General features: G+C 35.5%; 6 protein-coding genes across 7 annotated transcripts; 3 read left to right on the top strand and 3 right to left on the bottom strand.

Annotated features, from left to right (window-relative positions):
* Positions 1-133: 133 nt before the first annotated feature.
* LOC145898644 (intraflagellar transport protein 20 homolog) lies at positions 134-1,207 on the bottom strand. Its single transcript, XM_082987180.1, has 4 exons — positions 1,014-1,207; positions 807-892; positions 525-628; positions 134-351 (listed from the first exon to the last, which is right to left on the bottom strand). The coding sequence occupies exons 1-4, from the start codon at positions 1,138-1,140 to the stop codon at positions 273-275; spliced, it is 396 nt and encodes a 131-aa protein (XP_082843306.1). The 5' UTR covers positions 1,141-1,207; the 3' UTR covers positions 134-272.
* A 532-nt stretch (positions 1,208-1,739) lies between these two features.
* On the bottom strand, positions 1,740-3,949 carry LOC145898320 (complement factor D-like). The gene is made up of 7 exons (XM_082986751.1): positions 3,865-3,949; positions 3,343-3,493; positions 2,958-3,096; positions 2,642-2,774; positions 2,265-2,422; positions 1,867-1,986; positions 1,740-1,796 (listed from the first exon to the last, which is right to left on the bottom strand). Exons 1-7 carry the CDS (start codon positions 3,947-3,949, stop codon positions 1,740-1,742), a joined length of 843 nt encoding a protein of 280 aa, XP_082842877.1.
* Positions 3,950-4,962: 1,013 nt separating this feature from the next.
* Positions 4,963-5,581, top strand: LOC145897133 (M-phase phosphoprotein 6-like). The gene has a single exon (XM_082985312.1). It carries the CDS (start codon positions 5,028-5,030, stop codon positions 5,568-5,570), a length of 543 nt encoding a protein of 180 aa, XP_082841438.1. The 5' UTR covers positions 4,963-5,027; the 3' UTR covers positions 5,571-5,581.
* Positions 5,582-5,788: 207 nt separating this feature from the next.
* LOC145897132 (arylsulfatase-like) lies at positions 5,789-10,614 on the top strand. Its single transcript, XM_082985310.1, has 8 exons — positions 5,789-6,035; positions 6,393-6,542; positions 6,874-6,986; positions 7,327-7,546; positions 7,888-8,052; positions 8,553-8,690; positions 9,378-9,532; positions 9,701-10,614. The coding sequence occupies exons 1-8, from the start codon at positions 5,789-5,791 to the stop codon at positions 10,064-10,066; spliced, it is 1,554 nt and encodes a 517-aa protein (XP_082841436.1). The 3' UTR covers positions 10,067-10,614.
* A 616-nt stretch (positions 10,615-11,230) lies between these two features.
* On the top strand, positions 11,231-18,158 carry LOC145897481 (equilibrative nucleoside transporter 1-like). 2 transcript variants are annotated; one of them, XM_082985792.1, is made up of 14 exons: positions 11,231-11,411; positions 12,318-12,432; positions 12,889-12,970; positions 13,031-13,233; positions 13,306-13,384; positions 13,503-13,655; positions 14,157-14,205; positions 14,265-14,362; positions 14,544-14,607; positions 15,353-15,507; positions 15,748-15,895; positions 16,433-16,518; positions 16,992-17,191; positions 17,319-18,158. In XM_082985792.1, the coding sequence occupies exons 1-14, from the start codon at positions 11,396-11,398 to the stop codon at positions 17,431-17,433; spliced, it is 1,563 nt and encodes a 520-aa protein (XP_082841918.1). In that variant the 5' UTR covers positions 11,231-11,395; the 3' UTR covers positions 17,434-18,158. The 2 variants fall into 2 exon arrangements, with proteins under 2 accessions (XP_082841918.1, XP_082841917.1); XM_082985791.1 differs by having other exon boundaries at positions 11,232-11,411; positions 15,350-15,507.
* Positions 18,159-18,292: 134 nt separating this feature from the next.
* On the bottom strand, positions 18,293-19,958 carry LOC145898730 (dynein regulatory complex protein 8-like). Its single transcript, XM_082987313.1, has 4 exons — positions 19,858-19,958; positions 19,504-19,635; positions 19,144-19,249; positions 18,293-18,814 (listed from the first exon to the last, which is right to left on the bottom strand). Exons 1-4 carry the CDS (start codon positions 19,886-19,888, stop codon positions 18,589-18,591), a joined length of 495 nt encoding a protein of 164 aa, XP_082843439.1. The 5' UTR covers positions 19,889-19,958; the 3' UTR covers positions 18,293-18,588.
* Positions 19,959-20,042: the final 84 nt, after the last annotated feature.

Below are 20,042 nucleotides of genomic sequence, written 5' to 3'. Positions count from 1 at the left end.
GCAGGGCCCTTAGAAAAAGGTTTTACTTAGAAATTCATGATAAGATCTCTATAATGAGAGCCTTTTCTTGCCAAAAGTTTTGTTTAACTTTTGGTCACAAAACTTGCTTTTCAACCTCAAAATGGTGATAAAATAATAAAAATAAATTTATTTTACATTGACAAATGCAAGAACAAAGTATTAGACATGTGACCAAACGTCAAATTCTATGTATGTACAAACATAACTGAAAATTCTCCCACTAAAAAAAATTGCAAAGCATTATAAACATATCATGCAGTTGAAAACTGTTCTATAAATTCAACTTGTTCAACTTCCTGCTTTTTCAGTGATTCATGTTGAAGTCGCAATCTAAAACACATTAAATTGTCTAAATAGTTGTAATATTATGAACCAGAAATGTATGGCAAACAAACTCGTCTTTTAATCAACTATTGAGTACGAATTCATTATTTTTGCACAACAAAAAATTGTCATGATGAGGATACGGGGATACTTTATGAATGCCAGTTTATGAAACCAACCTTTCCATTTCCGTTTTCTTCTCAGCAATCAGGGCTCGTAGTTGTTGCTGTTGGGAGTCCCGTTGCTTGGCAACAGACTTGAGAAGATTTCTGTATCCAATGGCCTGCAAATGTTCATGAGTAAAAGTCAATCGGTCATGACTTTTGTTGATGCTTATGTCATTTAATTTTTAATGTCTATTGTTTATCCACAAAATACACGTAAATCTATTAGACACACAATTTCAAGAGTTTTAATTTAGGTAAATCCAGGAGTTTTTAGGTTTTCAACATAAATTCTACCTTCATTTTTTCTTTTTCCACTTCTTTTGCGAGCTCATTTGTCATGTCAATAAAACTTCCAACAACATTCTGGAATTCCGTTATTTCTGCAATTTAAGCCAAAATTTATGCCCCATATATTACTGTAAACTGTTACATATTAGTACTAAATGTAATCTATTTGCTCACAGATCACAGCAAAACAAATGACGAAACCATGAAACTAACTTGAAACGAACTCATGACATTCTTCTTTCAGTTCATTTGTCTGTTGTGCAGATTCCGGCTCCAAAACTCGCAACTTATTAAGGTCATCAAAGTGCAAACCAGCTCTTGTTAGTGCGTCCTCGGCCATTAGTTCTCAAACAAATTGCTACGATAATTTTCGTTTCCCATCCAAACAAAATTTACAAATTTTTTGACAGGTATTCAACTGACAAAAAGACAGACACCATAGAAGTACAGGTAAACTTTTATCAAGGTGGCATTATCATTTTATTTGATAGTTTGATATATTTTAAGCACAGTTTTTTAAAAAAAATTATTTAATTATAATTTAGTTGTTAAGGTTTACAAATGTATTTATGTTACGACTGTAGTTGCTTAAATCATACTTTAGCGTTGTGATTTGAAGTACAATAAACAATGACTAATAATTATTCATGCGTTACCTAAGAAATAAAGTACTTGCTTTTCTACAAACATTGGTATCTACATCCATTGCTAAACACAGCGATTACTAGCACATTAAAACATATTTTATGAGACCCACGCCAAAGTACGGCTGAATGGAAAGGCAAATAAATCCCAAAATATAAAAGCAGTCCAACATGTTTGGACGTTAGAATCATAACGTTTTTCGTTTCTGTATATTTTTGTGTACACAACACGCCAAATAGTGACATATTCGTATTATTGTCAGCTCAGTATAACTTTGTACACCCGGCAAATTCATCATTGTTCGTTTTCCACCGACAGCACTTCTTGAATCCAATTCCTTACAGCCCCAATCTGCAAACATGTGCAGTTCTTACACCAGGGTTACTTTACATGTACAGAATAACAGCCTAGGTCAGCAAACCTTCACGTAGACTCCCGGTTTGTTCCTACTTCCGCATGTCGTATGTCCGTAGGAAGTTATGCCATGAACATAGAACTGACCATCTGCATGTTTGCAAAATAACGGACCGCCGCTGTCGCCCTGCACAAAGAAGCCACATGCACTTAAAGGCAGCATAATGCAGACAACTGCCTAGTGTCTTTTTACTGAGATTCGAGTCCCAATTTGGTTGACTAGACAACACAAACTGTAAATATGTGACAATGACCATGATATTGGAAGCGATACTTCTATTGGGACCTATTACTCTACCCTTATATTCACAAATCGTAACCTTTCCATGCATTGTTTAGTTGCAACTAAATTGACATTGTGAAGCAACTTTGTAAGCATGGTTGCTACAGATGTTATATACCCACGCGACATGTGTCTTTTTTGGGGAGACCTCCGGCACAGAGCTTAGCTTCATCTCGGTGTACGGGCATCTGGTAACTACATGTAGTCAATATGCATTCTCTCCGTGGAAGAATTCGAACTTTTAGGACTTGAAGAGTTTTGGAATGACTTCCCTCTGAATCTGTGAAAAGTTCTTTGATGAAAAATGTAAGTGGAGGAAATAATTGAATTGGAAATGTTTTGTACATTGGAATAAGTTTTAAGCTGATATGTTCTTTAAGTGTAAAGTTAAAACCCTCAATGTCTAACTGTAAAGGCAAAAAGTGCAGCAGACTTAAATGTGAGTATATAAGAATTCTTTCTGCCAAACAATGGCGCCAATCCATGCACAAATGAATACCGGTGATTCCCCATCCAACGACTGTGCACGTTCTGTCGGCAAAAGTTGGCCGTCTGGGACCATCGCTGTCATAACCGTTCCATACCAGTCGAATGGGTTGGATTGTGTCGTCAAACTTCAACTTTACCCTCAACTGTGTAAGAAGAACTAGTGTTGTGCCAAAAATAAATATTTCGAGTGGAATAACTTCAAGTTGGCGAAGAATTTAGGTCATTATCGTGAAGCAAAAACAACTGATAACCAAAAATTCACATAGCATTGGCAAATAGACTGTTAAGAAAAACGTATTTTGGGAAATTTTTGCAATGTTAGATACCTGTAGCAGTGCTACGTCGTTGTTTAATTGATCTGGGTCGAAATCACGATGGGCGATAAACTTTTGTACAAACCGCCTGTTGCGTAGTTTGGCATAATTCTTGTTCGTTCCAGCAAGAATTAAAATGATGTCCTTTGGACTGCAAACACAAACTATTATATAACCGATACATATTTTGCACGGTGTTGAAAAAAGTTCAATGGGACAAGAAGGATATAGTAACTGATGGACATCAACAAACCAACATGAGATTTCAGTTGGGCTGGTATGGATCGTAAGGGATTCGAAATTCAATATATCATTGGCATCGCAAAATTTTCGTTATCGAAGTAAACATGCTTAGATATGCATGACGAAAATTGAATATTTTATTTTCATCCCTTACCTTGGAAAGCAATGAGCTGCTGACAACACCCATTGTTTGGTAATAATGAAACCACCACAGTTAAACAGAAGAAAGGACCCATTTTCAGCTAACGACAACCGCGTTACCAGTACCACCCAGGGATATGCATTTTTGACTGCATCTGACCCACCTACAAAAATTTTAATTCGCAATGTAAAAACTAGCACAGAAAACTACAACGGTCTGGCATTAAAAAAAAACAGAAAACAAAAGCACAGTTTTTTGGAAAAAAAAGGTTTTGTAAATTTTACTTTAAAGACGGGCGAGCATTTATTTGACACAAATACTGCAGAAATTCAGCTGGCAGGAAAACGTGACACAGCAACAAGTTTGCCTATCAGGCTTCGTATAAACTGTTTTTTCTTTCCGTCCTATGTTCGTATCTTTCTATTGCTCCTAAACAACAACAATATTATTCTACAGTACAGAGCATTAAAAATTATTTTGTAGAAAATTATTTAATTTGTATACGTGCTTACAAAAATAAAAGTTTTTTTTTACCTGATTCAAGTGCATTAGAAATGTTGGATGAACTGTTTATCACTATTAATATTGCTATTATCGTAACAATCTCTATCACAAACATGGTGATAACCCACAACCGGCTTGAATGTTCGGTAATGTGAAGTGATCGCAACACTTGCGTATTGTACTGCTAGCTGTTCGTGCAATGAACAATAAATTTTGCATGTACACTTCTGCATATTCAAGTATTGTTTGTTTATTTATTTTAGTCAGAAATTCCCCTGTTTCCGGTGTTGCTCATCCAAAGCAGCCAGCACTGCAGAATCGCCTCTTTTTCTCCTGGTTTTATTATTTTTTTTGATATTCTGTTGATTTCAGTGCCTTTAAAAAATAAAAGATATTGATTAACGATGGGGAAATTTATACGGGTTATTCCCCGTCAACACGTTGTGTTGGCAAAAATGAAAATAGTTCTTAATCGAATTTAGTTTTATTACTTGAAGGTTTGTTTCTTTTTTACACTTTGACGATGTTTATCTGAATCGGAAAATGAATTTTATATGTTTTGATCGGCCTATCATAAATAGGCCACTACATTACCTATATATACTTCTTATTTTTTTTGACATCAGCCATCAGGTTTGCGAATTTTATTCGTAATCCACGAAAAAAATGTCCAGTACGTCATATGAAAAAAACTCTTGCTAGTCCATGCCAGGCTGGTAAATTTAAAATTTGCGCGAAGGATTTTTTTCGGCGACAGTTTATTGGTCAAATTATAAGAACGTGTTTCCTATGTTAATACATGTTGATAATAAAAAAAATGTTCTGCGCGGAAGATTTATTCTTTTTTTTAAACAATGCAATAATTAGCCAATGCCTTAACATACGGAAAAAAACCGTGCCATGCATGACATTTTTGCCAGTTTAATGTCTGTGCATTATCTACATGATTAATTATTGGCAAAACAATTACCAGACGGATGTTAGTTGACAAAAACATTGCCAGTTAACAAAATTTTAAACGCGGGTTACTCGACCGCTCTACGAGGTAGCAGCATGAAAATTCCCTATTTAAAAATTACTTCATTCCTGACCTGTCAACCAACAAAACAACTTACTTTCAGGAGCTGACTTCATTGTGGTTTAGTATAGTTAGGCACTTATAAGTCAGGATTTGAATTCAACACAAAATCAAAATGACGCAGGAGAAGCAAACGTCAACAAAACTGTCACTGAACTTGCGGAAAATGAAATTCATGCAAAGGGGCATGACTGAAGAAGAAAGACAGTCTCTTGAAGATGCAAATAACAAACTGGTAACCAGGGAACATTGGGAACTTGATTTACCTCCTATGGAGAAAACAGACAATAAATATGAAGTTGTTGATGGCATTGGAATGTGTGTCAAGTTAAAGCATGGAAGAATGTCATTTGGAGGATTTAACAAGACAATAGAAAAACTGATGTATGAGTTGGATCAAGAAAATCGTGTCGAAGAAGAAGGTGATACAATGGACAGTGAGGCTGATGTTTCTGATGAGGAAATGGCAGAGAGATATTCAACGCTGATTGGAACAGTTGCTAAAAAGTTTGGTGGAAAAAAGTCGAGGCATGAAAATTTATCTGGACGTAAAGGTCGAAAACCAGATGATGTTAATGACACTGATGAGGTTCCCCCTAAAATACAAAGAACTTCTGACGCTTTAAATAAAAAGCGTTTTTTAAAGCCTTCCGAGTAAAAATTCAAGTTACTGTTTTTATATTTGTTTCTGTGTCTTTGAAGTGCATGAACAAATTTTGGTTTTTGTTTTTGTCCTAAAATTAAAACAACACTTCACTTGTTGTAGCCTGTTTATAGAACTAGTACTGTGTAAATTGTGTGCTGCAATATTCCAGCCCTATGTTTTAAAACCAATTGAGTTTCAATAACAAAGTTTGCTTTCGAAAGGTTTTCCAAATGCATGTTCAGACAATTAATATTTTACCGGTACTGCTGCTGGCCCTGTTGGCTGTTGTTCAGTCAAGAAAACCAAACTTTATAGTAATATTTGCTGACGACCTTGGTTATGGAGATTTGCATTCTTATGGACATCCGACTCAGGAGAAGGGACCGATTGATCTGTTGGCTGATGAGGGGATGAGATTTACACAATGGTATGCAGCAGACTCCATGTGCACACCAAGCAGAGCTGCATTGTTAACAGGTATGTAGTTTATTCAATGGCATACAACTATTCACCAATTCCTAGTTAAAAATCGATTGTTTATGTAATATATGTACATAAAGTTACAAACCAGACTTTGTAACATAATGAACCACATAACCCCAGGGTATCTGGCTGTCACACTGATTTTAGATTATCGTGTAAATATAGGACTATACTTGTAATGTGTTTTGTTGAGTGTAGCATTGAGCACAAGTTTAATATTTTTTGGTTAAATATAGCTGAAAACCTATGGCTTGATGAGGTAGCAAAACTATTTTTCTATCAACAGACATGCTTATTTTTGTTGGCTTTTTGTGAAATTATTCTATTTCTATAAATTTATATTCTAAACAGGAAGACTTCCAATCAGGAGTGGGATGGTTGGTCAGAACAGGGTGGTTTGGCAAATTGACTCTGGTGGATTACCAAAAAATGAAACCACAATCGCTGAGGCTTTGAAAAAACAAGGATATCACACAGGAATGGTGGGAAAATGGCATTTAGGTTTGTGACCCTTATTTTGTTTAAGTGGTATATTTTATTTAGATCATAAAACATGGAGTAATTTGCAAAGCTGCAGACAGGGTGTGTACACGCACTGTTTCGACCTGTAAGGTCTCATCAGTGCAGCTGTTGAGTGGCACTGTGCTATGGAGTAATTTGGTTCTTGTAAGCTGTGTATTCCCTGATTTGTAAACTTTTCATTTCGTCCCCCGGTTACATTCAGTTTAACATTTTTTGTTGAATAAATTCAATTTAATTTTAAATTCATATCAATGTAAAGCAACGCTTCCAAAGTTTACTGGACACAAATTCGAATTTTATTTATAAACAGGAATCAACCAATTTGTTGTAAATGATGGCAACCATCTTCCCCACCATCATGGATTCGATTATGTCGGAACAATGATTCCATTCACCTTCCACTTTATGTGTGACCCCACCAAGGTAGGTTAAACATGTTTCCTCAAATTTAATTTTGTACAAAATATTGTTTTGATAAAGTTGTACAGGGTTTAGTAAATATGGTATATACAAACTTTTCTTTCATATATGTTCTGTTGCCAACAATGTGTATCGTAATCCTGAGTAATGTGGCAAGAAAGATTTTAATCATTCTACAATGTAATTGAAACCATTTTAAATCAATATCATGTTTAACATTATTGTTCCTAAACATGAGTAATGCAACAAGGAAATGTTTTGGTCATTTTGCAATATGCTTTTAAATGCAAAATTGTTCGATTGAAAAACCATTTGATGATCAATATCATGTTTAACATTATAGTTTAGCGTTGAGGAACAAGTCAACAAGTGTTTCCTTTATCGAAACTCATCAATTGTTGAGCAACCAATCGACACAGAATTGATGACTCAGCGCATCACCGATGATGCAGTAAAATTTATTGAGAATAACCATCAAAATCCCTTCTTTCTTTATCTGAGTTTACCCCAAGTTCATGAAGCAGTTATTTGCTCAACAAGATTTTGCAACACTTCCAGGAGAGGTGATTTAAATTTTACAAAATGTAACATCAAAATTTTTACTGTTTTGCTATGTTTAATATTGCTGGCATTCATAAAGGCTAAAGATGACCTTGTTTTGAATTGTTGTGCTGTATAAATGGCTACTTCAGACCAGGATGTCTCCTTATTAGGCTTTTAAGTGCCCAAGCCACTTGTGTTCTAAATTAAAATTTGAATTGTCATGTTATGACCAGGCAATTGGGCAATTGGACAGTTGAAGTTATTCATACTATACTATTCTAAATATATCAGTAGTTAAAATGCATTGCACTGGAATGCCTCTCTAACAATTAAAACTCAACATTGTTGGTGTTCCAAACAGGGGTGTTTGGAGATTTTATGAATGAGATGGCCTGGTCTGTCGGTGAAGTTGTTGATACCGTGAAAAAACTTCAACTTGAACAAGATACCTTGGTGTTATTTCTGTCTGACCATGGACCTCAGATTGAACAGTGTTCCCACGGTGGATCCCCTGGATTTCTGAAAGGTAACTTGATGATAAAATACCGGTGTTGTTTGCAATGTTGGGCCAGCAGCATTGTTTAATCACTGAAAATGCATTATTACATCCTATCAGCATAAAGATTACGGCCAATCGAGCAAACCTAGTATTTGCAGATTAAATAAACATTTGCCGTTAAAGTTTATTGCACATTTATATTGTACTTCAATCAGGCCCAACGAGAGGTGGGTGCAGTCGGTGCGGTGGGTGCACTCAGTGCGGTGCACTAGCCACAAGGGCTCATACCAGTCTAGGGGTCCCTTAAATAACAATACCATTGTTTGTTTTTTAACTAAGGGAACTTCATCTGATCCCAAAATTTTTTTTTGCACCAGAGCCTTTTTCTCCTTAACAATTGGAGCTGGCTACAATTGCGTTATTTACTAATCTGTTCGTTCTTCCACTGAATGTTACCTGGTGGTAAAGGCCCATTTTTAAGTTTCCAGTACAATTACCTCAATAACTGTTTTTACCCAACTTCCTAGGAGGGAAAACAACAAGTTGGGAAGGTGGAATAAGAGTTCCTTCCATTGCTTGGTGGCCTGGAAAAATTCCACCAGGATCAGTTAATAGACACGTGATCAGTTCCATGGATATATTTCCAACTTTACTCGCGTTGTCAGGTTTGTAATCCTGTGACCTGGTTTCGAGATTTTCTGGAAACTAAATCTAAATTGGCGCGAAATGCGAAAAACTTGGAGATAATTACACGGGATTGAAAAGCCAAATCTAATATATGGACCATTATAAACGAACACTGTTATAATCAGTGCTGTGAACTAACTGACTGGGTTGCTAATAAGGTAAATCCTCTTTCCATCGTTCCCTTTTTTGCAGTAAAAACTATTTGAGCCCCGTTTCCAGGGCAACCGTCGTTTAACTTGGTGATAGGAAATGTTTCTGTACACGTGACGTCTGTCCGAGTTTAACAAAAACGCTACAACGAATCCTATTGTGACGAAATAATGCGACTCTACCTGTATACCCGACCGTTGGGCATTTTATATACGCCTGAAAAACATAATCCTGCGCTGTTAATAGTAATTGAGACGCGGGATATGGATTACATTTCATGTCTGCCTGGTCTCCTTACTGTAATAGCTTACAGTTTCTGACATTAATTCAAAAACTCGACCAATGTTCGAATACTGACACACAAACAACGTATGTGGGGTATAGATCGCCACTTGTGTCTCCAAATAAAATAAATTAATACGTAGTTTCTAAAAAGGGCATTTCAATTTTATGTAAATGACTTAAACTTGAACATGATCAAACAACAAAGTTGTCGACCATGTTTTTTATATTAGGAGAAACCAACATAAAAAGTGACAACAATATTCTGGATGGTGTGAGAATAGATCACCTTCTCCATGGAAATCATGCATCGGAAAAACCGCCTCATGAAATTCTATTCCATTACTGCTCAGATCAGCTTATGGCGGTTAGACTCGGCAAATACAAGGTATCTTTCCTTTGTACTTAAACTCTCGTTTTTTAATTGGAACAATTTAGACTATTGGGATTTAACGGTCGAGAGAGTTGTATTATGTTTTCGAATTGGTAATTGAATTTTCCTTTGTGTCATTACCGTTTACGTCTCTGCTGTTGTAAATGACATGATATTCTTTAGATTCACTTCCACACCCACAATCTTTCCGCACATAATTTATCTTCAAACTGCTTCAACGCAATTCCAGCCCGAGACATCTTGAGCACGCTTGACTGTTCCTTGGCAGCGCATCACGATCCACCAATCATATTCGACGTTGAGAATGACCCAGGTGAGAGGTATCTACTCGACGTTTCAAAGCATCAAGATTTACTGGAAAGAGCAGAGGTTTTGATACGAGAACATCGAGCGACCATAACCCCAGTTCCAAAACAACTGGATAACTTCAACCCAGAATTACAGCCATGTTGTGACCCCCCACTATGCCGATGCAGTCGTTACGACGATGCAGGTTATCTTAACAAACAAGAGAAGACGGAGTTGTAATGTTGGTCGATGATTAACAGTTTGCATGCAATAACTCACCATTAACTACACTGCTCGTTTGCGTTTCTTTAATTGCTTGTCTCAAAGTTCCCAGGTTTTCGTGAAAATGCCTCGTTTTTTAGAGTGACTTTGATCTAACCGAACATACCTTCTGGTGTTGTGGGTGCAACTTATGAAGCTTTTACCAATTCACCTTTTTTAATTATTGTGGACAATTCAAAGTGTTTCGATTAATTGCAGGGAATGAAGACCATATTCCATTGGCGGGTGAAGAGTTTTTATGCCCGTTTTAATTTTTATTATTATTATTATTATATGTATCCAGAGGAGAAAGCATAAAAACACTTAGTGGTCGAATATATTATTGTAAGTGTCTATGTGCTGCTTATTTGTTTGACTTCTGCAAGCACGTAAACCGTTTGACTAACATGTGGAACTAAAACGTACTTTATGCAATTATTTTTTAATAAAGTGCAATTATTGTGAGGCGCTGTTTAGATAGTGATTGTAAAACTGGTACAATTGTTGTAGTTTTTTTTATGTTTCATAAAAATGTATTTAATGTCAAAAATCTCAAGTCGCGGTGTACAAGCGGTCCCTCTAAAACCTCATTGCAGACAGTGTAAGGCATTGAGTCTAGGCATCGTAGAGGCTGTCAATGCCATAGACTCAGTGCCTGTAATGCCTACAATGCCTACGATGCCTACAATGGCATTTTAGAGGCACCCGTGTATAAGCATTTGGTTCATCCGCGTTCACGTCTAATGCATTGTTCCAGAAGCTCTCAAAGAATCGATCCATCTCAATCGGTTGATCGCCAGTATTTCATTTCTGTTGACTTGTGGTAAAAACTAAGGCATCATTCGGCAAGTGTTGGTCGGCGGATCTCAGAAATAAAAATAAATGTTTTCTTATTTCTGTAATGGGAGTTTAATGCCCGTAATTTGTGCTTGCACCAGCGTAATTTCTTCTATACACACATACCCCCACACAACTACAAAACAAGCCACCAAGTAACGACGAGCAAAGTCTGAAACAACATCGTGATTTGCCGCACGCACAGCTGTACTGACGCCAACATATTTACGCAATTGCGTCACACATGTTCGCGTTACAAGTTACGGAAATAAAATCCCCAACATTTGGAAACATGTTCTTTGTTCAGAATCACATGTCAATGAAATTGTTTTGTGCAACCACAGCGGTTCGTTGCTTTCTCGCAAGAAAACATTTATTGAACATTTCTATCCAATCGCCGCTTTGTGTCGTCACAGCTGTAAAAACGTAAACAAAGAAAAAAGGCGTCGTGGACAGCAACAAGTCTAAACTATGGCCCAAAACAAAGGTAAGTTAAGTTAGGCCATTTTGGTAGATGTTTGCATACTGATAAAGTCCATTCTGTTTGCATTGATTTGTTTGCGTAATCGGCTTGCCCAGGAGCTAATGTGCAGATTTCCACATTTGAATTATGGTTAATGTGCAATGGCTTCGAGATGCTTCAAGGTTTTATATATCCATATAAATTACTATGTAGTGTTTAGGACAGTTCACCTCTGATGATTGGGTAGCATTTAGACAGAACAAATAGATATGTTTTTGAGCTTAGTAACAGAGAGAATTAACACTTTTTCCAATTTATACCCAAAACCTAAGGCAGCAAGTCCTAATCAAATCTGTGGAAATTAATTTCTGAAAATGATTTACTTTCTACAAAACCCACAAGCTTGTGAAATGCAGGGCATATAGGAAGCAATATTAGCTGGATAACTTGACCAACAACCAAAATTTATAAATAGATGTATGTGTTGGCAAAGTCCTTTCCAATTATGGCCAAGGTGCTTGAACTGTTTTGTTCATGCTGCAAACAGTTCAATGTTCTTTCAATCAATGAAGCTGCATGAAAGAAATTGAAATATTCATAACCTTTAATTAGGAAAACTCTAAATATTATTTATCTGTAACAGTTGGTAAATGTACGTCATGTTTACTATGCTGAAAGCTTTGCTATATAGTTCTTGCTGTCATGCTCACAGTGTAAACCAAACACGTGCTGTTTATGCGTTTGATACATTATTGTTGACATAACCCTGAGGAAGTCTCGCCGAATGGCAAAAGAAACGTTGGTTTCAAATAAACACTTTAGAAACTAAGTGCCAGAAGAGCAATTCCGATTAATTAGTATGCCTGGCAACAAAAATAGCAGTATACATGCTTTGTTCATTTGGTTTAGTTTATTCTTTTGTATTATTAGATGTAGGGGAGAATTCACCTCTACTGGGTGCTGATTATTCTGGTGCTGCTCTGTACAAAGAAATACGCAAGGAAACATCTGAAAGTGAGCAAGCTGTCATGGGGCCAAAAGACAAGTAAGCATTATAATTATATTGTTTGACAATATTTGTTACATCATATTGTTTGAAACTTACATATATGTGGCATGTAATTGTTCGTCTATTTCAAACATTTTGAATTTTCTGAAGTACATTTTTATGGGTTACACATAACTGTATGCATCTGGTGAAGACTTTCTTTAATTAACAACATCTTCAAGATAAGGGCACATGTATAATGGCATCAGCTTTGTAACCTTAAAACAGTAGATTATCTTTTATATGCGCAAAAGAGCCATAATAGTCAATGAGAGCTGCAGACAAGTGCACACACTATTTCGACTTGTAAGGTCTCATCAGTGAAGCTGGTGACCGTGGCACATATGCTAGCTGGTAGACTAGAAGGCACACAGATTTCCACATTGTGGATTATCTTTATTATGAAGCAAATTGCACCATAAAACATGACTTTCGTTTTCATTCATTCAACAGGTTTCAGGTTGTATATCTTTCGTTTTACTTTCTTGGGTTGGGAACGCTTTTGCCATGGAACTTTTTTATTACAGCGAACGATGTAAGTGGTTTTATAAGCATGCGTACAACATAACTTTTATCCGGGAGTGTTTTTTTTCAGTACTGGATGACTAAGTTACAAAGCAACAGCTCTACCTCTAACAACACAATTGAAACTGTAAATGCAACTGTAAACGCTTCAACTGTTGGTCCCAGCTCACCAGAATTCAACAATCTACAAACCTTGTTCCAAAGCACCCTCTCTATTTGTGCAATGCTTCCAAATGTCATCTTCCAGTTTATAAACACCGTCCTGCAGCAAAGGTAAATGTGCTTTTTTATGTCAAATAACATGGTTGTGGAAATATATAATGTTGTTATTTTTTTGCATTTTAGGATAAAAGAAAAAGTGAGGATACTTGGATCAATTGTCATAATGGTCCTCATGTTTGTCATAACTGAAGTCTTTGTCAAGGTAATTTTTATTAACTTTGTAACAGTTTTTAGTAAAAAGCCAACAATGAAATTTGAAGACTTTGTTTAGCGCGAAAAAACTTTTGCCTCCCACAATATATCATGGAAATTGTTTCCAGATTGACACCAGCACCTGGCAGGAATTGTTTTTCACTTTAACGATGATCTGTGTTATTATTCTCAACTGTTGTTCTGCTATCTTCCAATCAAGTATTTTTGGAATCTCTGCTTTGTTACCCCCACGTTACACTGCAGCTGTCATGGCTGGCCAGGTAAAAGTTATACACATCCTATGTAACACTCTATGAGGGGTGCCAAAAGCATTTAGTGCTATGAACCATATTCACATACATAGCTGGATTTGAAGCAGGCCATATAACTTTGCAAATAATGGTGCAATTAGGGTTTTGTTCGTAGAGTAGCAACTTTACACCATAATGTTGTTTTTTGACATCATAGTAAGGGAACTTGTTCAACTTAAAGAATCAGTTTTTATTACAATCACGAGAAAACCATGGAAACATGCTTGGTCGACTGGATTAGGGGTCCATAGTTGAAAATAACCTGCAAGAGAGAGTCCTTGTACAATTGAAATATATATACAATATTTCAGTTTATTAGTTGTAGTTGTGGTGCAATGTTTGCTGATTTAAAAAGATGTCTTAAATCCATTATTGCAACTAATTCTTATTATAATTTGTATCAAATCTTATCTTTTCCTTTCCTATGAATATTTTTCTTTTCCTGTGTTATCAACACTTTTTTGTTACCAGGGTATGGGAGGAGTATTTGCCTCACTTGCAATGATTGGGGCTCTTGCATGTAAGTTTGTTACCATTTATCACGAGGTATTTAAACCTGAGAGTTTCATGTATTCACAGACAGCAGTGACTCCACAAGTAGTGCCTTCGCATACTTCATGACAGCTATTATTGTTCTTGTGCTCACTGGGGTTTGCTATGTTGGGTTAAGAAAGAATGTAAGTTCAAAACCAGTGCTTATATTAACTTTGCAATAATCATAAATATCTTCACAATACTGAATATCAGCTGACTTTACCAAAATTATGGAAAAAAATTTTGCAAGTTGTAAAACAGTTTTAAACAAAAATTTTTACTAAACTTTATCTTGGAGAAACATTAATAATGCACGTTTTGCAGAAATTCTTCATCTTTTATCGTTTTGCAAGAAATCCAAGCATTGTAAATGATAAAGATAAGGAAGGTAGGTTGGATGGATGGGACTGATTTGTGATAATATTTAAAAATTTTGGTTATTTTAAAATCTTTGTGTTTTAAAATTCACACCAGCAATAAATCGGTGTAAGTTGTAAAAGAGACTTCAACTTTATGGCCTAATTTAGTGTATTAAGCTTTAGTCGTTTTACGTTCATACATGTTTAAAGTTGACCTTCCAACTGACTATCATGAAAATGCTGTTATAAGGATGTGCCGAGTAACGAGAATGTTAACGTAGCAAGTTTTTAATAAGTGTTTGCAAATTGCAAACTCGTGGTTTTCTGCTACTCCATCCTAGGGCAAAGTTCAGTCTTAAAAATATTGCAAAATATGTTGTTGCGCAACTTACTGCTTTGAGGGATGAGATTTTAGCCTTTGTCTGGGAATAATCTCTTGGTCACAGTAGGGATTTCCTTTGTTTCTTATTTTTTTTACATAAGTTTTATCTGTGTCAAATGTCTTTTGATACATTCATGATAAATTTCATGTAATTTCAACAATAAGAACATACTGGTTGTAATAATTTTTAAGAAGACAAAGCATGTATTACTTCTAATTTGACCTTTGGTCAAGGTCAAACTCATAAAAAACATTGTTGCCAGTTTAATAAAACGAACCTATACTTCCTACATCATTTTCTGCTATGAGTTTCATTAAAACAATAGCTTACTTCTGCTCTCTTGTACATGAGAATTATTGATGATGTTTCTTACATTACTGTGTTTTAGAAGGTCACATCACTCATCGTGAAGATGACAAGATGCTAAGTGAAGGCTTAAACCATTCCATCAATCAGAAAGGAATGGATGTGATGATTGCCCATGAATCTCCCGGTGACGCTAAAGACTTTGATCCACTCTCTGTTGATTCTGTCCACATGATTCAGGTTTGTGGGTTCAAGAGTTCAATTTTGTCATCTTAACATTTTATCCTGAAATATTTAAGACAGTCATTATTGTTTGTGCAATAGAAGGATATTGTAGTTGCCTAAACGTTTTTTTACAAACATTTTGCCATACTTTTTACAGCATAGTATTCACATTGACTTGTTGATTTTTTGTGATAACCACCATTTATTAATTAACAACCACAATTTTTCACCTATGCACCTATTTTCACCTTTTAGCCGAAAACTGTTCCACCGATCTGGCTGATTTTCAAACAGATTTGGGTTTATTGTTTCTTGATTGTTTTTACCTTCTTCGTGACTCTTGCATGCTTTCCGGCAATAACAGCAAGTGTCCAGTCAATGACCAAGGGAACTGTTTGGAATGGTAGGCCCCACTTGTAAAAAAAAAACAGTTTAAAAGCAGCAGTCGACAATATAACCACTATGTTACATAAAATATTTTTTTTAATTACCTTCAAACCACTGCAGTTCTAAAAAAGTGTTATTTGTTGTGTCATTAAAATGAAAAAAACTTGAAACTCATGGTGATGGGACAAATTATGTTGCCAGTATGACAGTCAGCTTGATAAACAACTCATACACAATGCATTGTTTGTGGTAATATTAACAACTTCAACTCTCCATGTGGTTTAACATTGGCAATTTCCGAAACAGTCATGTTAGGTTTGGTGCCCTGTGATCTGTCTATGTATTTTTCACTTTACCAAACTAGGAGCTGTCTATAATTTTTTTCCCTACTGCGTTATTTTTGGTTTTACTTTTACCAAAGACATTAATTAAGTACGATTATGTTTGTTGTTGCTAAACTCGTTTGAAACTTTTTAACTTTTGCAAAACTTGCATTTGGATAATATGTTTCCTTCATTAAAGCAACTACAACCTAACTTGCCCATTTTTTTAGATATCTACTTCACTCCTGTTTGTTGCTTTCTGATGTTCAACTTTATGGACTGGGTGGGCAGAAGTATGGCAGGTTATGTCCACTTTGTAAGTATTAAATATTCACAAAATGCAGTGCAACACGTTTCCATCTGGGGGCAAATTATGTGAATTTTGTTTTATATTAAATATAAATGCTATAAAAGCTAGGGATCTGCTGATTAGAATGGTATTGATACAAATATTTCTATCCCTTCCCTAACTGTGTTCAGTGTGGTTATTAACTGGCGGTGATGATTTATTGCTTGAAACATTCACATTAATAATCTACTATCAGCACATGCTTTGTTTGTACATTTAACTATTTGTTATATTGGCAACATTTTAGTGTTGTTTTACAATCATTATGTACATTTTACCACTGTATCGAGAACCTCATGTAGTTCCCAACCAACATACTTGCGGTTTCGAGTCTAAAATTGTTGAGAACCGCTGGCATTTAGTTAAAACCAGGGTATCATGTTTAAAATTTACTGTAGAAAATCATAGTTTAATTCTGACTGCGTGATGTTGTTTTGCAGCCCGGAAAATCCAATCTCACAGGGTTGGTGATATGTGTCCTTGCTAGGGGAGTTTTCCTGGCTCTCTTTGCCCTCTGCAATGCCCAACCACGAACAACCCCTGTTGTATTTGCACATGATGCCTTTTTTATATCCTTCATGGTCTTGTTTGGAATTTCTAATGGCCATCTAAGCACATTGATCATGCAATATGGCCCATTGTAAGTGGATTTCTGCCTATGAAAATATTTTGTTTTACTAAATACTGTACATTCATGACAAGATACAGACTTTCTGATGTTAAATCTAATAAGACAGGAAATGTTATTTATGTTTTTTTTTTAACAGGAAAGTGGAAAATCCTGAGCACGCAAGTACAGCTGGATCTATGTTAGCTTTTGCGATCTCTGTTGGCCTGTTTGCTGGAGCTGGATTCTCGTTTGTCATCAAAACAGCATTGTAGATTATTGCATTTATGGTGATTTTTACAAATTCGCCAAAAACAGATACTCAAAATAATACTTGATGCAATAAGGCTATTTGAAATCTTTTAAAATTGTGCAAAAGTTTGTTTGAGAGCAATTAACAAATTTATTTTCCAACTTTGCTTGCTACATGAAAATCTGCTCTTTGTACTGACTCAGCGAAAAATATTACATCATTGTGTTGGTTAATGAAAAAAATTTTGTGAAACCAGTGTTTTCTGTTGCAATTATTTTGGTTTCTGTCAGTATTGTAAGTAGGGTTGGTTGTGAAGAGTTTTTTTTGAAGATCAATATTGCTAATTACACTTGTTATTTTGCTCTGTGTACTATGCTACAAAACCCTAAAACTCACATGATTGACTTGCAAGTACTACTCAAAATTTCCTGAATGAATTTTAAATGTGCAGCCAAAAAGTATCCTTGTATTTCTGCTTTTTCTTAAGTTTTTGTTTATTCAGATCGAAAAGATAAGTCGATTTTGTGCTGACTACTGTAATTTTATTCTTGTGTGTTGTGGATTGTTCCCTGTTTAAGAAGCACTATACATATGTAACATATTTATACATAGTATATATGTACATGCACGTGTATTATTTCTTTTTTATTGTAAAGTGTGTTTCCCTGTGGCTCATATACCCATACTTATTTGTGATTAAATAATACAAGGTTTTGTGTTTGGCAATATGAAGCAAACTGGAAAACATCTGCTGTTTTTTCTTTAGATCTGACATTAGGTTATGTGTCAATAAGACTATAAGTATGCTGTCATGTTGAAAGCTTTGGGTCAGGATATCTTGGTAAACAATAACGTTAAATAATAACAACAGAAAATTTCTTTCCCATAGAATATAATGTGAAGCCCATCTGTATAGCAGGTGAAACATTGGACAACAACGGTCATGGTAATTGCACCAGAAGGACAGATTATTAAAATAAAAAAAAATGGTTTAAACATGACCTTTGAACCTGGAGTTTCAATAACTTTGCAATTTGGGGTAAAACATGCATGTTTATATTTTATTATTAAAAGATCCCAAAAAAAGTTTACGACGTATTCTGCAAAATATTTTTAGCATAGGGCAAACACCTGCTAAGGTTGAATGAAAAGTATTTCGACTTAACAGGATCTTCACTCATGTGTCTTCCACTGCCATTACAGAAACATAATCTTTATAAAGGACAACCCCCCTGTCCGGATCAACAGCAGCTGAAAGAAATTCATCCATTTCTTCCTGAGTAAACGGTTCCGCTTCCTCTGTCATGTACTTTGTCAGTTCTTCTTGTGAAAGAAATCCCTTGTGTTCTGTGTCAAGGACTTCAAATGCCTTCAACAGTTGGTCTTCAGGTGCAGGTTTGTATCTAACAAAAATCTTTAGTTGAAATGGTCAAAAGTAAGTCACTGGAGCCTCTAAAATGTCAGGCTTTGTAAGATTTATCTTTGGTAGGTTATTGGTTAGAGTAAACGATGACCTAGACTAAAATATTTCAACATCATATACAAATTTATATTTTTACACAAATTGCTAACAAAGATGTCCTTTTCAAATTTATACTCTGCCTACCCAGTAAATTAATCTAGGCAACCCCAAAATCCCCATATAATATATTAAATTAACAAATATACAAGCATGGCATTTAAAAGATTAGCACATTACAGGTATTTCAACAAAAAGGCATGTTGAAACTACCTGTGTTCCATCAAGATGTGCGTCATCATAGGGAGAAACTTTTCAAATCTAATGTAACCTGTCGGTTCTTCCTCTTCAATTTCTGCAAGCATGTCATGCAGTTCACCTAAAACACATGTCATATATCACTCAAAAACCCCTGCTACTTCTTAATGTAAACTGCACATAAGCCAGATTGGAAAAGTTATCGTGGATAAATTGGCTTCACACTTATGTGAAAATTTACCGATCAGATGCACAATAAAAATTAGCTAATGCTTTGAAAAACGTTGCGATGGTCAGTACAATTACTTAACCATCGCTGATAAAAATTCTCTGCGCATATAGCAAACTTTCTACTCTGATCCAATAGTATTTTACCTTCTGATGGGCAACAACCCAGTGATCTGACAATTGTTCCAATTTCTCTTACATCCACTGTCTTGTTTGCTTCATGATCAAATATGTCAAAAGCTTCTGTGATTTTTTTCTCAATTTCAGCAAGCATAGACTCTGGCAAATTAACGCAACAAGATCAATGTATTTCTCCAGACACTGCTACACACATAAACATGAAATAATTTTCCATTGGTTTTACCTTTGTTTGAAATACGGTTTTCAACCTACAAATTAAGTGCCAGAAGAGCAATTCCCAGTAATTACTTAGTTAGATTTGTTAACAAGATTAATAGGACCAAATTCTTAGTGCTAAATATAGTAAAAATATATACATACCAGCAGATTCTTTTTCCCCAGATTCGGCCATTATTTATGATGTTTTTAACCAAAAAAGATGTTTTTGCCAAAAATACTTTTCGAAAAGTTTGGGTACATCCCCTTCGTTGCCATGGAGCTATAATGCCAGGAGAGGGTGCTATGTGTAAAATATATTTATAATAGGAGCCAAAAACGTTGATTTA

Source organism: Ascidia mentula, chromosome 4, assembly GCF_947561715.1.
Source record: "Ascidia mentula chromosome 4, kaAscMent1.1, whole genome shotgun sequence".
Lineage (NCBI taxonomy): Eukaryota > Metazoa > Chordata > Ascidiacea > Phlebobranchia > Ascidiidae > Ascidia > Ascidia mentula.
Note: the sequence above shows the minus strand (reverse complement) of the source record. Positions and strands in the feature narration are given on the sequence as shown.